An 18,634-nucleotide genomic window follows, 5' to 3' on the forward strand; every position below is an offset into this window, starting at 1 on the left:
TAAGGTCACTTTGTACAAAGAAGTGCAGAAGGCTATGGTGGAAGGGTGCAAGGTAAAGGGCATGCATCCTGGGTATATGCATGATCTATATGTATTTGTTTGAAGTTCGTAATATGTATGCTGTACTGCTTTTGAGTATTATTTTTTGAAATGTGTGAAGTAAGTGGGGTACTGTGGAGCACACAAAATAACTTTGCAGTGTACACGGTAAGTGGCAGGCATCCTGCTGTCATGAATGCATTGTGTGTATGCTATCGTATGATGTGTAATTGTATGCCATGGCAAATGTGATGCGCTTATACACACGTTTAGCAAAGTGCAACAGGGCAAGGGAGGCAAAACAGAGGGAAGACCGAGACAAAGACCCTACTAGGTCAGGTGTGACTTAGATCGCCCAAGTGCATGGGTGGAGGGAGGGGAAGGTACAGTACATGGGAATGGTGATTAATCTGATGAGCAAGAATAGTTGGTGAAATGTTTATCCTAGGTAAATACAGGTTGGGTCTCCCTTTGGGGGGGAAAAATGGGTAACATCCATCTGCCATCAAGGAAATTGTGCTTTCGAGCAGGTGTGGGTGCTCAGAAAAATTAAGACGCTAAACAAGTCACACGCACCTGGACTTGAATGTCTTGCTAATAGTGTATGAAGAAGTGACCCAGAAAGATGGGCAACTGTACAGTTAGCCTTGTTTAATACGATTGCATGGGAGGGTGTTATCCCAGAATTATGGAAAAAGGCATTCCTTATACCTGTATATAAGAAGAAAGATAGAGGGGATTGTTGAAAGTATAGACTGCTTTCTCTCTTTGATATAACGATAAAAGTATTTGCTAGCTGTCTACTATGCTGCCTGCAGGAATGGGTGGACAGTGGTAAGAGCTTGAGTACTTCAAACGGGATTTTAGCGGGGATCTTCCACCACACATAAAATTCTTACACCTTGAGGAGAAGGGAGCCATCCTCCTGGATGCAGAAATTGTATAAAGGCTGTATAAAACACGCAAGCCAGGGGAAGGGAGCCCTTCACCCTTGAATTTTTGTTGCAAAAGAACATTCTTTTGAACATTATTCGAGCATCAGGAGAAGAGGCATATACCTGAAGAATGAACTTTGTTAGATTATCCTTTAGTTGTAGTGTGAGGGCTAGAAGTAGGTTATGACAGAGAACGGTGGAGTTTGTTTTAATGGACATTCTGACAGATCGTTAAATATTGGTTTTGAGTCAGGGAAACCCCTCTTAAAATATATGACCACTTCCCATGTACTCGCATCACAAAATAAACTATGTGCACCCATTCACACTGCACTGCAGTACACCTGTTCTCACAAAAAAAATACTCTTTCTATACAATGTCTCTAGAATCCACCACTCCTTCCTTCCGCTGTCAGGCCTCTTGGTCCTCCATCTCCAACTCCACTGACCTGACCCAAATATCCCACACTTCCTGTTTCCTTTTCCTTATTTATTTGCCCCTCCCTTCCCTCTGATTTGGTAGCTTTCCCTGGTCAGCCTAGCCCTCACTTTTCCTGCTGAGGCATCTATGTGCAACCGAAGTTATGAAAAAGTGGCTATGCCTCTACCATTTTCTCAGTGCATTCCGACCATCCGGAAAAACTGGCAGTGCAACAAAACCAGCATTCCACTCCGTGTGTCCGGATCCCCTCTCAGTGAAGGCAGATGGAAGTGGAGGTTTGGCCTGGTAAGTAGGCAACTCATCCGGCACTCAATATGAGCCTCATTCTCATAGGGCGGCATTGGATTTCTGTGCAGGCTCTGCGAGTGAGTGCAGTGGCGATCGTTCCAGAGTATGGTGGCAGCTAAACCCATCGGGCCATGTCTGCTTCTGCCTCCTGCTGGTAAGTAAGTTTGGAGTCAAGGGTCGGTACAAGCACACCTTGACACCATGGTTGCAAACGAGAATTGGGTCCATCACTGGTGGGTCCACTTCTTTCTTAACATGATTATGAAACAGGTATGCAGAGGTGGCTGGGATGGCCTGTTCATTTGTTTTTGTCTATTTTGACTGTCTGCTCTTACACAGCTTGAGACACGTTTGCCGACATGTATGTGATGTGGGTGAATATCACATTGTACATGAATAAATAAATTAACACACTGAGCTAAGATTTTTAGGACATCCTGGACCATTTTCCATTTCTATACTTTGTCAAAAACAAGCACTATCCAATAAAAGAAGATTATATTCAAAGGCATCTAGCTTTGGCAAATTATCTTTGTGCTTATCTGAATGGTGGATGGCACACTGGTGACAAACTAAAAGGGATAGAACTTGCAGGAATGTCAGATATTGGATTCATCAGATATCAGTGCTTTCATTGAAACTATTATGGGAATCACACATACAACGGTAAAATCGCCACGTGCAAGATTTCAAACCTTCTTTTGAGTGTCAAGGTGCTTTATTGTCCTGGTACAGATAGTAGTGTTTTTAATTGTGCAAACATTTTGAATGATACTCCATGTTGATGCTCAATGAGATTTTGCAACACAACTGACGGCAAATAGCATCTTTTACACAATCATGGTCTGACGCAGGGTCGGGGGCGTGCCCTATATGTGGGGCAGCAAGAGAAACTATAATACATCACCTGCTAATCTGCCCCATGACATTAAACCTAAGATGCTCTTTTCTGAAACCCGTTTTGAGGGGATGATGGAATTTGCCAGACAGATGAAGCAATGCAATTTTTAAGACAGTCTATGCCGCGCAATGTTGTTTTTGCAACGGCACGTTACACCCACAGGGCATAGTTACAAAGAATGAAATGTCCACCCTAAAATTGACAAAGGACGAGGATACTCCTACTCAGGCAATTTAAGCTATTACAGGATTAGGGTAGGACGTATTGCATACAGTCAATGTCAGTGGGGCTTCGAGCAATGCTCTCCCCCCAAACCCTCTATACCGCCACCCTTAATTTCAGTGGGGCTGCGAGCAATGCTCTCCCCTCAAGAATGATCCTATTCCCCTGAAGGTTGGAGTGTAATTACAGGGGGTTGTGGGAGTAACTTTCGGCCATTCTCTGAAGCTGCTTACCCTCTATACCGCCACCCCTAATTGTCTACTTGTTTCCTTTTTGATGCAGGTGTTCAAAAGTGGAATTGATTTTTACTATCTGACTTTTAGTACACCTGACATCAAGGTTGTTGTATATATCTACTTTGGTTGCATGCAATTCTTAAATGAGCTGTTGTACCGAAGGTACTTAATTGTCAATTGTATTTTAGAATAATCGGCAGCATTACCCTTTTGTATAGTATGTATTTGATCACATCCTGTTTTTTCTTTTTTAACAATGTATTTTGTACTTAGTTTTATGCCAAATAAAAGTCTGTATGATTGACAAGACAACAAACTTTGCTTTGAAGTGTAGGATCCAAAACCTTGCGCATGTAGATGAATTGAATACATTACACTTCCCTGTACTTTTCCAAATTAGTTTTCATTACCTGATGTTTCGCTGCAAGTATTGTGCCCTCCAACAACCTACCAGAAATTACTGTATTACTTATGAATTCAATTTCGGCTCTTATCTATCTCTTTTAACTGCTTGCAACATTCAGGCCCTACTTATCTCATTGAGGAACTACGACCCAAAGTGAGCAAACATAATCTCAGATCCAACAACCAATATCATCTTATGCTTCCGGTATGTAAACTATCGCAAACCAAGGCTGGTGCCTTTTTCTCTGCAGCTCCTGTGGCCTGGAACAATTTGCCTTTGAAATTGAGATCAGAAAACTCCATTTGTGTATTTAGAAAAGGTCTGAAGACACATTTGTTTAAATAATCTACCTGCGGTGTACTTGTTTCTTGATCTCACCCTTCTATTCTGCTTAATCACATCTCTCATCTGTTTGTCAGCGCCCTTAAGCCTTCGGGTCAGTGGTTTCTGCGCTATATAAATGTTAAATAAATAAATATATGTTGTGATTCTTATGTATTTTCGTACTGCTTTGCACAGACCAGCACCCAGCATACAGCCCTACAAATAAGGCATGTATTGACCATTTTTACTCCATATAAATAGGCAAATACTCCAAAAACTAAAAATGGGGATTAAGAATACTGCCGACAAAAAATAGGAAACAGCCATTTAGAGCCTTGTGCCCCAGCTTTCACCCACAGAGCTACTTAGATCTGTTTGGACCAGTAGTAAACAGAGTACCACAGGAAGAAACTACTATTATAACTGCCTGATAGGAAGAACTTAAGATGCAGCTTTTAATGTGCATGAATAACTAGGTGAAAAGAAATAATTATTACAAAAATGTTTATGTTGTCCAGTTAAAAAAAATGTTACTCGCTTGAAAAATACTCCATTTGGGAACTGGATGCGCATTTTTACTCCCTAAAAAATAATTTTACTCCCAACTTTAACGTAGGGAGTAAAATACTCCCACTCCCACTTCCAAATCTTATCTGGAGCACTGCTGCCACACGTTGACCACACTAGAGAATAGCAGCACTGACCTTGGTTGGTGGGAGGGTGTGAGGATAGGTACACATGTTCATATAATGTGACATGATCAGTGCGTGGCCCCATGGCTTTGATACAGCCAGAATAAGAACGGTGTGGGTTAAAGATGGCTATGGGGAGCAAAATCAGCATACCAATTGTGTCAGTACCTGATGTAAGTTGCAAAGGAATTTCTACAGCATGTCTGCAATGAAAGGCTGAGTATGTAATGTTTGTAATCGAAATATCAACTAGATAATCATATACAAATGTTATGCTTAATTGACAGTTTTATTATTGCCATGGTAATGAATGTGGTGGTGGAACATATTGCCAGAGGGTATCATTTTTGAGATCTTTCGTGTACAGTGTTTTTGTCCGAGTACAATAGAGCTATTGCTACTTTCAAATAATGTTAGAATTCCTGCTTGGCTCCAGACAATCACCCCTATGCCACCTGATTAGCTTTTTCATCGTCAATTATTTACTTTAGACTTGTTCTATAATATCATAGACGAGTTGAGGAATAAAAAGATGACACAGGAATACAATGAAATACTTTAATAGCAATTTGTCAAGCGATGGTAACTTAAAATTTGCCATTCGATTCTGTTATTACAAAAGGAAATTATGTATAAATGAAAAATATAAAACCTTTATATCCATAGCACTTTGACTATCTTGGATTCTGCAAAAGTCGACGTATTAACTTGTAAAACTTTGAAATTGAGGGTGGATGGAGCATAGATACATGCTGGGATAACTCACAATTTGATTCCTAGTGTTCCATGAATCCAACCAATTTACTCTCTGTATGCCACAAGAAGGTACCATCTTTTGAGAGAATGTAAAATCTTCAATTGATGAAAGAGAAGTACAATAAATGCTGCTTGACGCAAATGTTTAACACGCATTGGCAAAGCCAATAGATTTGGCTTGTGCATATGTATTAGGCATTTGCCAGGTACTGCTATTAGGTAGTCACACCATTTTGCACCTGCTGCGATTAATGGCAGTTAATGCCACTATGGCAGTGCCTGACAAGTGACTTTCCCATGCATCCACAAAGGGCCAAATTATTGTCATTGCCAAGGCTTGTTTCAACATTGTATTTGGATTTGAAAACATTTAGGAGCTTTCGGATCTGTCTTGTAGAGGTGAAGCCAAGTACCCCCACCCAAAGCTCCTCCCCATGTTGCCTATATGTTTGGAGCCAGAATGTGAAACATGTGCATTGCCAGTAACAATACCTATACCAAAGAGAAGCCTGGAAGTAAGATTTCCATTAAGAAAGCCGTACATGAATAGACGGCAATATGATGGCCATCTGAATGAAATCCAGGGGGAAGTGGGAAAAGCAAGCGAGAAAGCAGATTGGTGACTTCATGAAGAGCACAATCGACACACCCAGAAGAGATGCAGAAGACAAGAGAACATAAAGATTCTATAAGCTCTAAGTTCAAGGTGTTAAAGATGAGCAACATGTCGAGCTTGAAATAAAGATGTTCATGCTACAGAAATAATGAAGAAGTTATCAAGTCATTTTATAAATGTACAGGTGTAGCAACACAAGTAGACAAAATATTTTTTAAGGCTGGCTATGTAGTGAATAGATAGCGAATGTAAGGACTATGGATGATTCCACAAAGCAGTTTAGCAGAGCTGTATTCCGAAAGCAGAAAGACGTTTTAATTGTGTCATAGTTAGAAATCGAAAAACTCAACCATGGAGGTAGATCAAAGAAAGGCTTGGTTGGATCAACACCAAGAAGTCAAGGCCACCTTGGGCCTGGATGTGCGTACAGACAATTACAGAACGTGTGAAAGAACAGAACTCCTGTCTCTGGTGAGGGGAGAGAACATTGAAGACGTCAGAGGTTCATCAAATAGTAGTATTTTAAATGCAGTAAGACTCGAAACCATGGTCTACAGTCATGTGGTCAGATGAAAATAAAGGCTATGATGAACTGTATCGAAACCGAGAAGACAGTGTATGCTATACTCCCTCATATTCCACAGCACAGAGAACATTTGCAAGGCCGAGTTCAAAGCCTTAATTGACTAGTAGTCTGCAAGTGTGATGATGGATGCCAGGGCTAATTGGTGAGAAGCTGTGGTTGTGACCAGCCCACTAGCACCTGGATGCCAACCTGCGTGCTGCTTACGCATGTGGAATATTACAGAGGGGTACAAGGGCGCCAACCAGTTATAGAGGGACACGTAATAGAGAGCCCTATAGTTTGTGTAACCAATGGGACGTCATGTATTTGATGACATTTGTAGTGACCTGCACTAGAGGAGGGCTTAGATGCCCCACCTGATGTTAGAGACTCAATCACGTTCCCTGACCAGTATGGAACGTATACCTAGATGTTCCTTGTAAGCCTATCACCATTCCAAATAGGTTTTTGTTGTTTGCAACATAGATTGACGTCAATAGTGATGAGTTTTTAGTATATAAACTGCTTTTTTCATGTGTTGAATTGAGTGTGAAGATCGAGCAAATGCGTTTATATTCGTTGCAACTCCCTGTTTTAGATCATTTACATTAAAACAGTCGCACTTTGCCAACTTCCTGAGCCAGTTTTGATTATTGATGTTTGAGTAATATTCTGCATCTCCATCTGTCTCTAAGTATTGCTACCTCGTCGGATGCCCCAGTTCTGTCTGGATTAGTTGCTTACAAAATTGGTGAATTTACATGGACGAGAATAAAAGGTCAAATAAAAACATGTTCACATTTTCCTGTAAAGTGTCATGTAGCCGTAAATAAAGAGTCCTGTTGGCGACTCTAAAATTCCTCCAGTATAGTTGTGTATGTAGACTGGCAGTAGGGGTGGGGGTGCCAATGAATTCATGCATAGAGCTCAGCCAGAGAGGAGCTAGGGATCTGGATTGATTCTAGGAGTCAAATATGAGCTGAGCCAGCAAAAGTCCCATACCATGCATCCAACCTTCCCACCCCAAAAACACACAACCCTTGTATGGTGTCCTGCCCCACCAACCACACAACTCAAAACACTTCTCAACAATTCCCCCACTTTAGAGACAATCAGAAAGGATGGTAACATTAGTAAAAATCTTCTGAACCCGCCTGCCCACCACAGGCAGGTATATTTGCATGTCATCAGAACAGTAGTAGTAGCATATGTACTTATATGATGTCATGTTGGGGGTGTAGCTAACGATAAAAAAGTAAAGGGGATAGTGGCTACCATTGAGGCACTCCACCATTCAATCTAGATTCAGTGCCATTCAATGCCACATATCAAACCAATAATACTGGAAGAACAGCTACAGAGTGAAAAGTATAAGACACATAACTGCCAACTGACCCGTGATTTGTGGGTCTGGCCTGCATTTCAAGAGTGAATTATGCGATCTGCAAAGACCCACTAGAAACACGTGAGGCAGGGTCGGCAACTGATGGCAGGGCATCTAAAGAGCTTGCTCTGGCAGGGCATCGATAAACAAAACAATAGAGAAAGCTCATAAAATCCCAGAACTGCAGAGGACATAGAGTCAGGGCAAAGAAATAACAGCAGCACAACTGAAGCACTTGCACCCAAGTGGTAATTGTTGGAGAGATGCGGCTTTTGTGCTGCTCAGTGTTTCCCGTGACTGGTTCCCTATCTAAGCCCTGCTTTGCTTACATAATTCTATGTCCTGTACAAAATACCTTTAATGGATGATGGGGGAAGAGCGGCCTTTCCAGGGAAAGATCATGTACCGACCCTGTCAAGGAACGGGGGGGGGAGACCCCCTGCCGGGGTGAATGTGCATGATGGAGAACCCCCTCCTGATCCCTGCTTACCTATCACAGCAGCACGGGGAGCATAGCTGGAGCCACGCCAAGGAGAGAGAGAGGGAACGCTGTACTTGGGCTGCTGCTGGCCTCACTGTACAGAGGGACGGCGGAGAAGCAGCCCGGTAGGAGAGGGAGGAAGGAGGGGATGCCACGGGGAAGCAGCATTATCGATGGTGTTGACCCCACCCACGCTAACTCACCAGGGATTTTGTTTTCAATAAATAAAAACCCCACTGGTCTACCAGGGAAGTGTTTATACTAAATAAAGACCTCTGAGAAGGTCTTTTGGAAGCACTAAACCACCAGGGATTATTATTAATTAGCCGCATCTATCCCTGGAAGCTCAGCCGATTTGTTGAAACAAAATGGCTACCGTTTGGCAAAAAAGCACAGTCTTTCCAACCAATCACATCATAGTGACATCACACTGCATATCCAATCAGGTATTGCTTCACCAGAACCACTAGACACCCCCAAAAATGTATTTCTGACAGTAACTTGTTTATTTGTAATCCAAAATACATTACAATATGTAACATAACTGAAAAGCTGCAGTGACTATTTTTTAAACCATCAATCAAGTCAAACAACTTTAAAATAACATTGACAGATGGCGGCTGCCATTTTGGAAGTAAAAATCCAGCACACAGTAGAAAGTGAGCCAAAGAGTGCAAAAAGAGGTGTGGCTGGAAGGGAATGGGTGGACATTTGTATACATTTCACTTAGCAATGGGCGTTAAATTGGTGGGACACATAGTCAAACGACCATGTATCCATCCTCATATGCCAACCTGCATTGAAAAGCATTACAACACACCTGCATCCAATGCCCCTGTTTCAAGCTCTCATGTTAATGCTCTTATTTTAATGACAATAGTTTTGGCTTTATAGGTAGCGATTTCAGCACCAACTAATAGCCAAACCTAAAAATAATTTGCTATGATTAGATTATCCATGCCACACATGCAAGCATATGTGCCATACATAGCATGAATGCAAACCACAAGATGGCACGAGGCCATTGAAGGCAAATGGGGCAACATGACAAGGAAGAACGTGCAGGGACAACATTCTACATTGCTGTTTTTTTGTTGTTGGATGAAAGGCTGTCATTTTAAAAAGTTTGACTGTTTTAAGAACCACCTTTGATCTCTGTTGATGTAATATTTTCATTTTATATCCACATTGCAATAACAACTTTAGACCAGAAATCCACATTCTGAAACAGCAGCTTCAAAAAATGAAGTTTTGACTCTGGAAAATGTGTTGCACTATTTCAGTGACTAATGAGCATATTTGATTGAGATAGTGAAAGACTCAGGGACCCCCACAAAATAATAAAAAAATAAAGAAACATTGGAAATAGACATGCTAAAGGAAGATATGTTCATATTACAGGTGAGAACGAATGGGTAACTGGACGAAGAAAAGTCAACTACTAGTGCCACCTCATAGAAAAGAGTAAATCCTGTCACGCTTGTGAAAGTACAGTCATGTTTGGAACAGTAAGGTTTAGCAAATATTTGCAACACTTTTATGGTGCACTTATTCATAAATGGGGCGCACATGGATGAACAGGGCCATAAAAGTTCATGTATCAAGGCCATCAGCATTCGAAAACCTGAACGAGTAAAACAAGCTGCCCTAAAGTCACTTTGTTACAATTGACACCTTGCAGGGGGATCATCTTTGGGAAGATAGGCCATGCGTGTGTAATTCACTCGACAACATGTGTTTTCATCTGATGTGATCAGGAGTTCACAGCGATGGCATGATGGCATTGACAGTGGAGGCATCGTCCATTTGACTGGGTTAGGGATCAGGAAATCAAAAAAAGTATCCTCCGTGTTATTGCCTTGCTCTTCTGGTTTTTGACTTTTTCTTGCTTCCATATCTTCATCTGCATGTTCAGGTATGAATTTAAAACCATTAATACCTGCCATTGCACAATGTAAATGGGCTTGGCAGATAACAGGTGTAAGGGTAAAGATGGCCCACACACGTGTTGGAAAAAGTATTGATAAAACATATATTGGCTTAACAAATATAGATACAACATGTATTTGTGAAGCTTAATATAAATGATGTAACAATGGTAATCAAACTGTTTGACATATCGAGAGGGTTATGGGGAGAAAATGCATAACACACAATGATTTTACACAAAAAAAGACGATAAACATCAGTCAATGACGGATGTAAAAAATTGATTAGAAATATTATTATAAATGTGGACGTGACAACAGAACATCCTTTAATGGGTCAAACATGTTGAAAAGGATGTCTATTGATACGTACATACATTCTTCCGCAAAAATAACACAGTACATCGGTAACCAAAATAATGGTAAAATCTTTCTCCGAACGATGTAGTGGATGTTCAAAAAAAAAAAGTTGTAGAACGTGGAAGGGCAAGCCCAAAAACATTAAAGAGCTGCTTCTGACTCTAAAGGAGTTGAAAGTGGCACCCGGAGCAACTCCAATTCCCATCCTGGTGCCAGAGTGTTGTTCTGCAGTTCATCTGTTTCTCACGCCATGCCCCAATTCATAAATGCTCGCCAGTCTTTGTTTTCCCTTGTAGATCATCCATAAATAGATCCACTGAGGGACCAACCAGTGCTCCATGGCTGGCCCGGTTGGAACCAGAAACCCAGCCCACCCAGAGACAACAGCAGCCCTCCTATGAGCTGTAGCAATTGGGAGACGATGCAGCACCGGAGAACTAAGAGGTGCAGGGCTCCTACGACCAGCGCTGAGGAAGCAGTTCACTACAGCTCGATGGGAGAGCTGGCATTTACCCCAAGAAAACCCTAATCCGCCAGGCCCAAAGGCAATGGGTTGGGCCCCTCCCACCCCAAGGGTTAATGGCAAGGGCCCAGAAAGCTATGATCAATACACAAACTTCGATACTGGCCCTCCCTGGGGCGCCAGGGCGAATCTGCAGTGATCCTCTGCTGAGAAAGGAGCAGAGCTTATGCCCCTATTCAAACATTCCCCTATACTTACTGGGGGAAACAGAGTAGCATTAGATTGGTTAGGGAGAGCCAGCCAATCCCAGGAAGGGAAGAAGGATGTAAGAGAACAACAGGGAACAGGAAGTCAGGGTTATCATGGTGAGGTCAGCAGTGGAGTGGAGGTGGACCAAGATCATTATGAAGGAAGGCGTGATGGAGTGTGCGGGTGTTTATTGAAGGAAGGTGAGGTATTGGAATAGTGAGTGCAAAGGTACTGCAAAGTTAGTGTGCATGTTTGTGGCAGGTGGATAGCAGTCAGAGTAAGTAGTGAGTGGTAATTGACTAAAAGAGGAGTGATGGTGTAGAGATAGAGGGAGGATTGGTAGGTGTAGTGGTGTGGGAATAGGAGTATTACTAGAGGAGCAGTAGCAGAGGAAGGTAGTGGTAATAGTAGAGTAGTGGTAGTGGTGTGAGGAAAGTAGTAAGAAGAGAGTTGCAGTAGCAGTGAGTGGAGAGTAGTGGTAGTAGATGGGGGATTATCAGTAATGAGGGGAGGAGTAGTAGTTTTGTGAAATGAGTAGTAGGGTGAGAGGGTTACTAGAGGAGGAGAAGAGTTAACATCAAAGGATGGAGGCAGGAGGAGTGAACCATTGGTGGGATAGAAGGTTGCTGGGGAGAGTCGAGTAAAGGAAGAAAGAGGTATGGTCGATGGGCAAGGTGAGAGTGAGCGTGCTTGATTTTAGGCGGCTCCCACCGAATAATTGCAAGACACCGTTCCCCATCCCCCGTAGAACACTAAACAGGGTTATTTTAGGGAAAGTTATGAAGTCCCTGAGGGAGGTAAGACAGCCAGCATTTAGTGGGACCATCATTAGAGACAGAAGATCATAGACAGCAGAGGTTACCAAACTGTAGTACTAATACAGGATTATGGTAGCTTGGGTTAGGGCTGGATTAACAGGGGAGACCAGGGAGAGCGAGGGGGTCGGCCATTGTGACATTACCCAAACCTCTCATGCAGCCGGTGCCTCGGATCATTCAAAGTGCCTGTCTCCAATTTTGCATCAGGAACACTCCCTACTTTTTCAATAAAAGTTATAATAAAAACCCATAGACATTTTCAGAGGGTCGTCTGTGACAATACAAACAAGGATAAAAAAAGAGAAAAATTAGAAAAGTCGTGTTGATGTACATTTCAGGTAAACAAATCTTCTGCATTTCCACAGCAACATGCTGTGGCAAACATGGGTGGGTTGCGTAGATGAGTTAATCCAATTGTAAGTGACGCTTCACATAAAACATTCTATGCTGTGAGGCAGCGGGTGTACTGATGACTCATGAAGAAAAAGAACAGGAGCTGACCATTCCTCGATCAGAGTGGAAACTTCAAGAATTCTCTTTTTAAGAGTTAGCCTATGTACCCTATTTTTCCCACTGGGTCCAATGCAGAATCCCCCCTCATTTAAATGTCTGTGGTAAACCTTTTTAGAGCTACAAATGTGAGGCATTCACGTTTTTTTCCCATGAGGAATGCAAAACTACTCACCAAGACAAATTATATTAGAATAATATTAGGTGGGTGAACTCATTTGGTCAAAACTCGAATTATATGTTTTAGGTGGTACGAGTACCACGAACCTTTCCAACTTTACCAGAGGTTCATCTGGCAGAGTTTGTGGTCGCTTAGGAAAAACATTGGGCACCGAATAGGGAGTGCTGGCACTGACATCTCCCAGAGTACCCCATAACATGTCCCACTGGCATACTGATACCTGTTAGGCTCCTGCAGAGCATTGTCACATGTTCAACTTTTTTTCTATTTCCAGGGGGCCTGTCAACAACCCCAAAGGTGTCTCTTGAAAATGTGTAGGATATAGGCCATTTGGTTCAGTGTTCCACGAACATTCACTGGGCGCTTCTTGGGAGTTGTGCATGCTTATGCTAGTCAACAACTCCTCTCTACCTTATTGACCAACAAGAGCGTCTGTCTATTTCAGAACTCATCAGAAGTATATTTTATGCTCCTGGTTGTTGACAATAACCATGAGTAAGGTTCCATTTTCTGATTTATTTGGCAGAATATGTTTTTCACACCTGAATTCAAAATGTTTACTGTTGCTACACCTCTAATGCCTGTAGTTGATTAAAACTGATTTAACAATCCCAAGAATGCCAATTGACGTGCATGTATTCTGTTTCACCTGAATAGTGTAATTACGTTCTCTGATCTGTTGTCCATGTTGTGTCTTGTGTGAGGTCATTTCAGCAGATTATGTCTTTTTGTAGGAAGCGATTCACATTTGGAGTCAGGGATGTTGGGGCTCCGAGATATGTCGAGCAAAGCAACCTCTGAGGAAAATGATGTCAGACACATGTGGAATAGGGCTGATGCCCAGGTTGTTTCCTACCAGGACCAAGCCCTGCGGAGGGTGAGTGTTGACAATGGATACCCCAGCTTTCATTTGACAGGTCTCCCTGAACTGATTCCCAAAATGCAAAGCATGGATATTTCTATTCTGTGGCTTGTGAGGCATGTATGCAAGTAAAGCGAGAGCTTGCAAGCGTGAGGACGAATCATGTAATGCCTCATCAGCCAACACCCTCGCTTCGTATGGTGCCAGTGCACAGTTTATGGAATCTCATTGGGCAGTGATCTGGCATGGAAAAAGAGGCATCTTAAAGGATGTTAAGCTGTTTGCTATATCACAAATTAGCGCTCAGGATATGATATGATATTTTATTTATATCACGCTCATACACAAGTGTTTCAGAACGCGACCAAGCAAAGGGAAGGGAAGAAGGAAGGACAAAAACAACGATCTTACTAAGCCCAGTAACATTAGGAACACGCAAGTGCATGGAAAAGGGAAAAGGGGGAAAGTGTGAGGAAGTGGAAATTGCAGAACAGAGGAGAGAACAGAATAAATAATAAGTGAAATAAATAAATACAAGCAATGAAAAAGTGGTACTGCAGCCAGCAAGTGGCCAAGTGCATGATTAGTCAGATAGGGTATATCTGATAAGTGCAGAAGAAAAGTGGGGTACTGTATGGGTACAGATACAGATCCCAGTGCAAGGGGTGGCCCGGAGGCAGTGCAGGAGAGAGGCAGGGTGAGCAGGTACCTGGGCCCGAAGGACAGAGGGTGGGCAGGTGCACAGTGCCAAGAGAGAAAACGGATCAGCAGGGGAGAAGAGGGGCAAAGGTAGAAGCGAAGAGGAAGGTCTTGAGGTGCTTTTGGGAACCGGATATGGTTCTCCTCAAGTTTCAAGGTGGCTGGGAGACAGTTCCAAAGTGACGCCCCAGCCGAAGACAGAGGTCTGCCCCCAGCTCATTTCTTTGAGAAATGACTGAATTTAAGGGAGTTACAAGTAGAGGAGCGAAGGTATTTACAGGGGGATAGTTGCAGGTATTTTGGACTCAGGCCCCAGAAGGCCTTTCGGACAATGCAGAGGGTTTTAAATGTAATCCTTGCATCCACTGGGAACCAAAGAAGGGATTTCAGAGCTAGAAAGACACGATCCCAGGGCTTGAGGCCAAGGACAAGTCTTGCAGTCCTGTTCTGGATTAATTGTAAAGGGCGAAGAGTGGAGGCAGATAGATTAAGAAAGAGGCTGTTAGAGTAGTCCAACCTAGAGAGAACCAGAGCTTGGGAGACAGTGAGCTTTTGAGGGAAGGAGAGGAAAGGCAGTGTACCTCTAAGGAGGTGCAGTAAGAAAGAAGTTTGACTTTTTAGAGACGCCAGAGATGTGTGCGGAGAAGGAATGTGTGGAGTCAAAGATGACCCTGAGATTCTTAGCCTCGCAGATAGGGGCAGGAGGGGGGCCAATGGAGGCCCTTAGGGAGTACCCAATCCACTGCTGAAGAACGCGGGCATTAAATTATCATATAAGGACACATTCAAAGCTGCTTGCTGCGCCAACCACTGGCGTAACCCAAAATGTGAGGGCCACCCTGCAAGCCCTGCTGAGGGGGCCCCCCAATGCCACTGCCCCCCCCCCCCCAGTATGGGCAGCACAGAACCCCCTGCACCACGGGGCACCTATTATGCCAGTGGCGACATCCCGAGGGCTGGGCTGTGTTCCACACGCTCCGCTCTTCCTCTCTACTGTGTCACCCTCTTCCCCAGACATCCTTTCGTTTGCATGCCCTTGGCCCCCTGCTCTATGTTGGCCAACTGAGCCTCATTTCAGCCTCACAGAGAGCCCCTACTCCCATTTTGTCTCTCTTTTGTGCTGCAGTCTGGCCTCACCACGCTGGCCCCTCCTCTTCAGCTGCCCTCCGCCCCCCACTCCGCCCTTGCCCCTCTTGCTGGCAACATGCCCCTGAAGGCCATGGAAATGGAAGGGGGTTGACTTTGGGTGCTAACTGCAATAATGACCAACCTCCGGACCTTTCTGGGTGGAAACTTCATTCACCTCTATTGCAACTTAAGCAAGACAGTTTGAACGGTTAAAACACAATCATTTTTTAAACTTTAAAAAACAGAATGCTTTGATATTGTTAATCCATAGGTTGTAAAGGACATAGAGGTGTATTTGGTCTCATCACAGAATGATAAGATTTTGGACGGGACATAGACATATTCTACGTCTGGGGTTTGCTTTTCAGGCATCCCCTCAATGTAAACGGTTGGAGGATCTTCAGTTTGATTCATTGAAGCAAGGAATTTCTGCTTGTGTTGCTTACCATAAAATAGCCAAGTGAGTGCCACATGAATTAGAATTATGGCAGCATTATACACATCTTTCACTACCCCAAATCATGAGTTATCGTCATCATGTGGGTAAAATATTTTCCAGCTAATCAGTTATGCTGCGAGCTCAAAACATATATTACATTGCAACGGGACATTGCAGAATACCTTGCTAGATGCTCACGTTTCCTCTTCCTCTTCCTTTATTTTAGAACAGTTTGCATTACTCGCTTCAGAGCTCTCCAAAAATACGGGGAGGCAGGAAGCTATGGACACCAATGATGGAATAGATGTCAAGATGGGGTTGCAATGTAGAGCAAGGAGGAACAAGCAGGGCTAGGGGCAAAGATTGTGGAATGGACATAGATGTTAAAGATTTATTTTCTGTGTTTTGTATGCTGCCAGTATGCCCCTTTGACGCATTGTGAGATATCCGGGAATCCAGTCCGGTTGCTTGCATCACAGGCTGCATCTGCTGATAAAGCCTGCATTCCAAGCAATAAGTTGGCAGGCAAGTATTATTTTTGTACATTGTACTTAAAGGCTGCTTCTCGCCTTATGTATTTATCCATGTTTTAATAAAGCACGAACATGGCAACAAAAGCATCAGAGCACTGTACAATAAAACATATAGAAAATGTAAAAGAATTTAAAACAGTAATAAAAATAGAATCGCTTTATAAAATTACAGAAATAGAACCAGGAAAGTCGTGGACATAAATGCAATACCAGGTTTATATTGCTTTAGGGACATTCCAGTATGAAACGCATTTCCAGTGAAAGGCCATTCCAACAAGCAACGACGGCACCAGAAAATTATCCTTTCAATGACATTAAGTATACAAATCTAGGAACTTCAAGACGTAGAGAATAACAACAATTTAGAACTCTATAGACTGCCGATATCTTTAGTTTATTGGAGATAGATTGCTCTATGAACGATTCAAGCTAACTTAAAGGAAGACTTACACTTCAACGGAAGGCAATGAAGCTTTAAGATTGGCATAATGAGGTCACATTTTCTAGCTCCATATATTAAATTAGCAGCCGCATGGAAAATGCCTTTCAATGGAGCCATTAGAGATTGAGGCAGACGTAGTAATAGACAATTGCCAAAGTAATTTCTAGATAATACCAAAGATTGCACTAGCAAACTAAAGGGAACAGCGGTAAGAACGGGTTTCATTGTTCTTAAGGAAGAGAGATAATAATTAGTGGATTTAACCATTGCACTTACATGAGGGATTAAAGGCAATGTAAAACTCTATTTCGCTGAGACGGCATATTCTGCGGGGGTCCATGGGATGTTTGCTTCAGCAAGTCAGTCTTAAACAGGTTGTCTTGGAAAAGACATAAAAAATTGCAAGAACTCAGTCTCGGAAGCATTCAATGTCAAAAAATGAGAAGCCATCCAGACTTCAATGGCCCTCATTCCTACTTTGGTAGTATCAGACTGGTAAAGCCGGCGGGATACCACAAACCGAATTACCGTTTCTGGCACCCATGGGGGAGAGGGGATTTTGCCGGTATTACTGTGCCAGTAATACCGTCAGTTTTCTGCTTCTAAGGGTCTTATTTACCTCCAGCTCTAAGCTGGATGTAAATTCTCCACCCCTAGCCGCAAAGATGTAGTTGGCCGTTCTGATAAAAGTGCCGGTAAATGTTATTACCAGTACTTTTACCATGTACCTGCCAGCTCATAATGAGGTCCACCATGTAGATGACTCACCTTCAGATGAAATGCTTTTCTAAAGCTGAGTGTCATCGCCATTTTGGCGCATGCAAAGATCATGTTTCATGGCTAGGTCCCCCCTAATAGGTCCATTGGCAAATTAAATAAAATGGGAAATACAATTGACCCGTGAGGAACTCCAAATAGTAGTGGGAAGGGAACAGAGGACCTTTTGTTGCTCTCTTAAATTGGCTTCCATAGAAAGAGAAAAGGGACTCTCCTTAGGGCTCCCATAATTCTTTCAAGGCTGTCAATTTTCTTTGTAGTTTTCTTTGTGGTATCTTGGTTTGTGCTCTGCATGAGAATATTTCTTCCCTAAAAGAACCTTGAACCATTTGTAAATGTTTGCCAGGGTGGTCAAGGTGATGCTCTTCTTGGGTACGAGGCTGTACTGGCTAGAAGGGCACCAGAATACCCCACTTGGCTTGGGCTGTTACCTTGAGATGGTACATCACTACCTCTTACTTCCAAGATGATTATCATCTAATTATAAATATGTAGCAGGATTTAGGATATAAAATGTATCGGACAGACTGTGTATAATACAACAAGGGTGTAAAGTGTGACACTTCACTCTAAAAATCATACAACAAACGATACTTGTCAGCCTTTTTATTACAAAAGAAGCAGGCAATGCCCATCCTGCCTTGTGGGGTAAGCGGAATAGGGAAGACACCATCTAATTTCAGAATGTCATCTCATCACAGAAGAGCTATTTTAGCATTGGCTTTAAAGGGCCAGGTTGAATATAGTACCTTCAATGAGATAAGCAAATGGATCTCTATATTATATCCTGTGCTGAAATATTATATTATGTTTAATTATAGGTAGCAAAAATAGTATTGTAACACATGCTTAAGGTTAATGCAACCTGCGGTACTTAAAACCAGCAACTGTAGGGCGTGGCACTACTACAGTGTACTCAAAGCACTTTAATGCTCAAAGGGGCTCCTAGAAGCCTATA

At 42.7% G+C, this 18,634-nt stretch overlaps 1 protein-coding gene across 1 annotated transcript in view; it reads left to right on the forward strand.

Moving 5' to 3' along the window:
- Positions 1-18,634, forward strand: part of LOC138472433 (uncharacterized) — a 927,133-nt gene that overhangs the window by 768,792 nt on the left and 139,707 nt on the right. The window contains exon 5 of the mRNA XM_069610598.1: positions 13,531-13,673. Within this exon, the coding sequence (XP_069466699.1) occupies positions 13,531-13,673 (143 nt within the window). The remainder of the gene's footprint in view (positions 1-13,530; positions 13,674-18,634) is intronic.

Source organism: Ambystoma mexicanum, chromosome 8 (assembly GCF_040938575.1).
Source record: "Ambystoma mexicanum isolate Mex_15411 chromosome 8, UKY_AmexF1_1, whole genome shotgun sequence".
In the NCBI taxonomy this organism is placed as follows: domain Eukaryota; kingdom Metazoa; phylum Chordata; class Amphibia; order Caudata; family Ambystomatidae; genus Ambystoma; species Ambystoma mexicanum.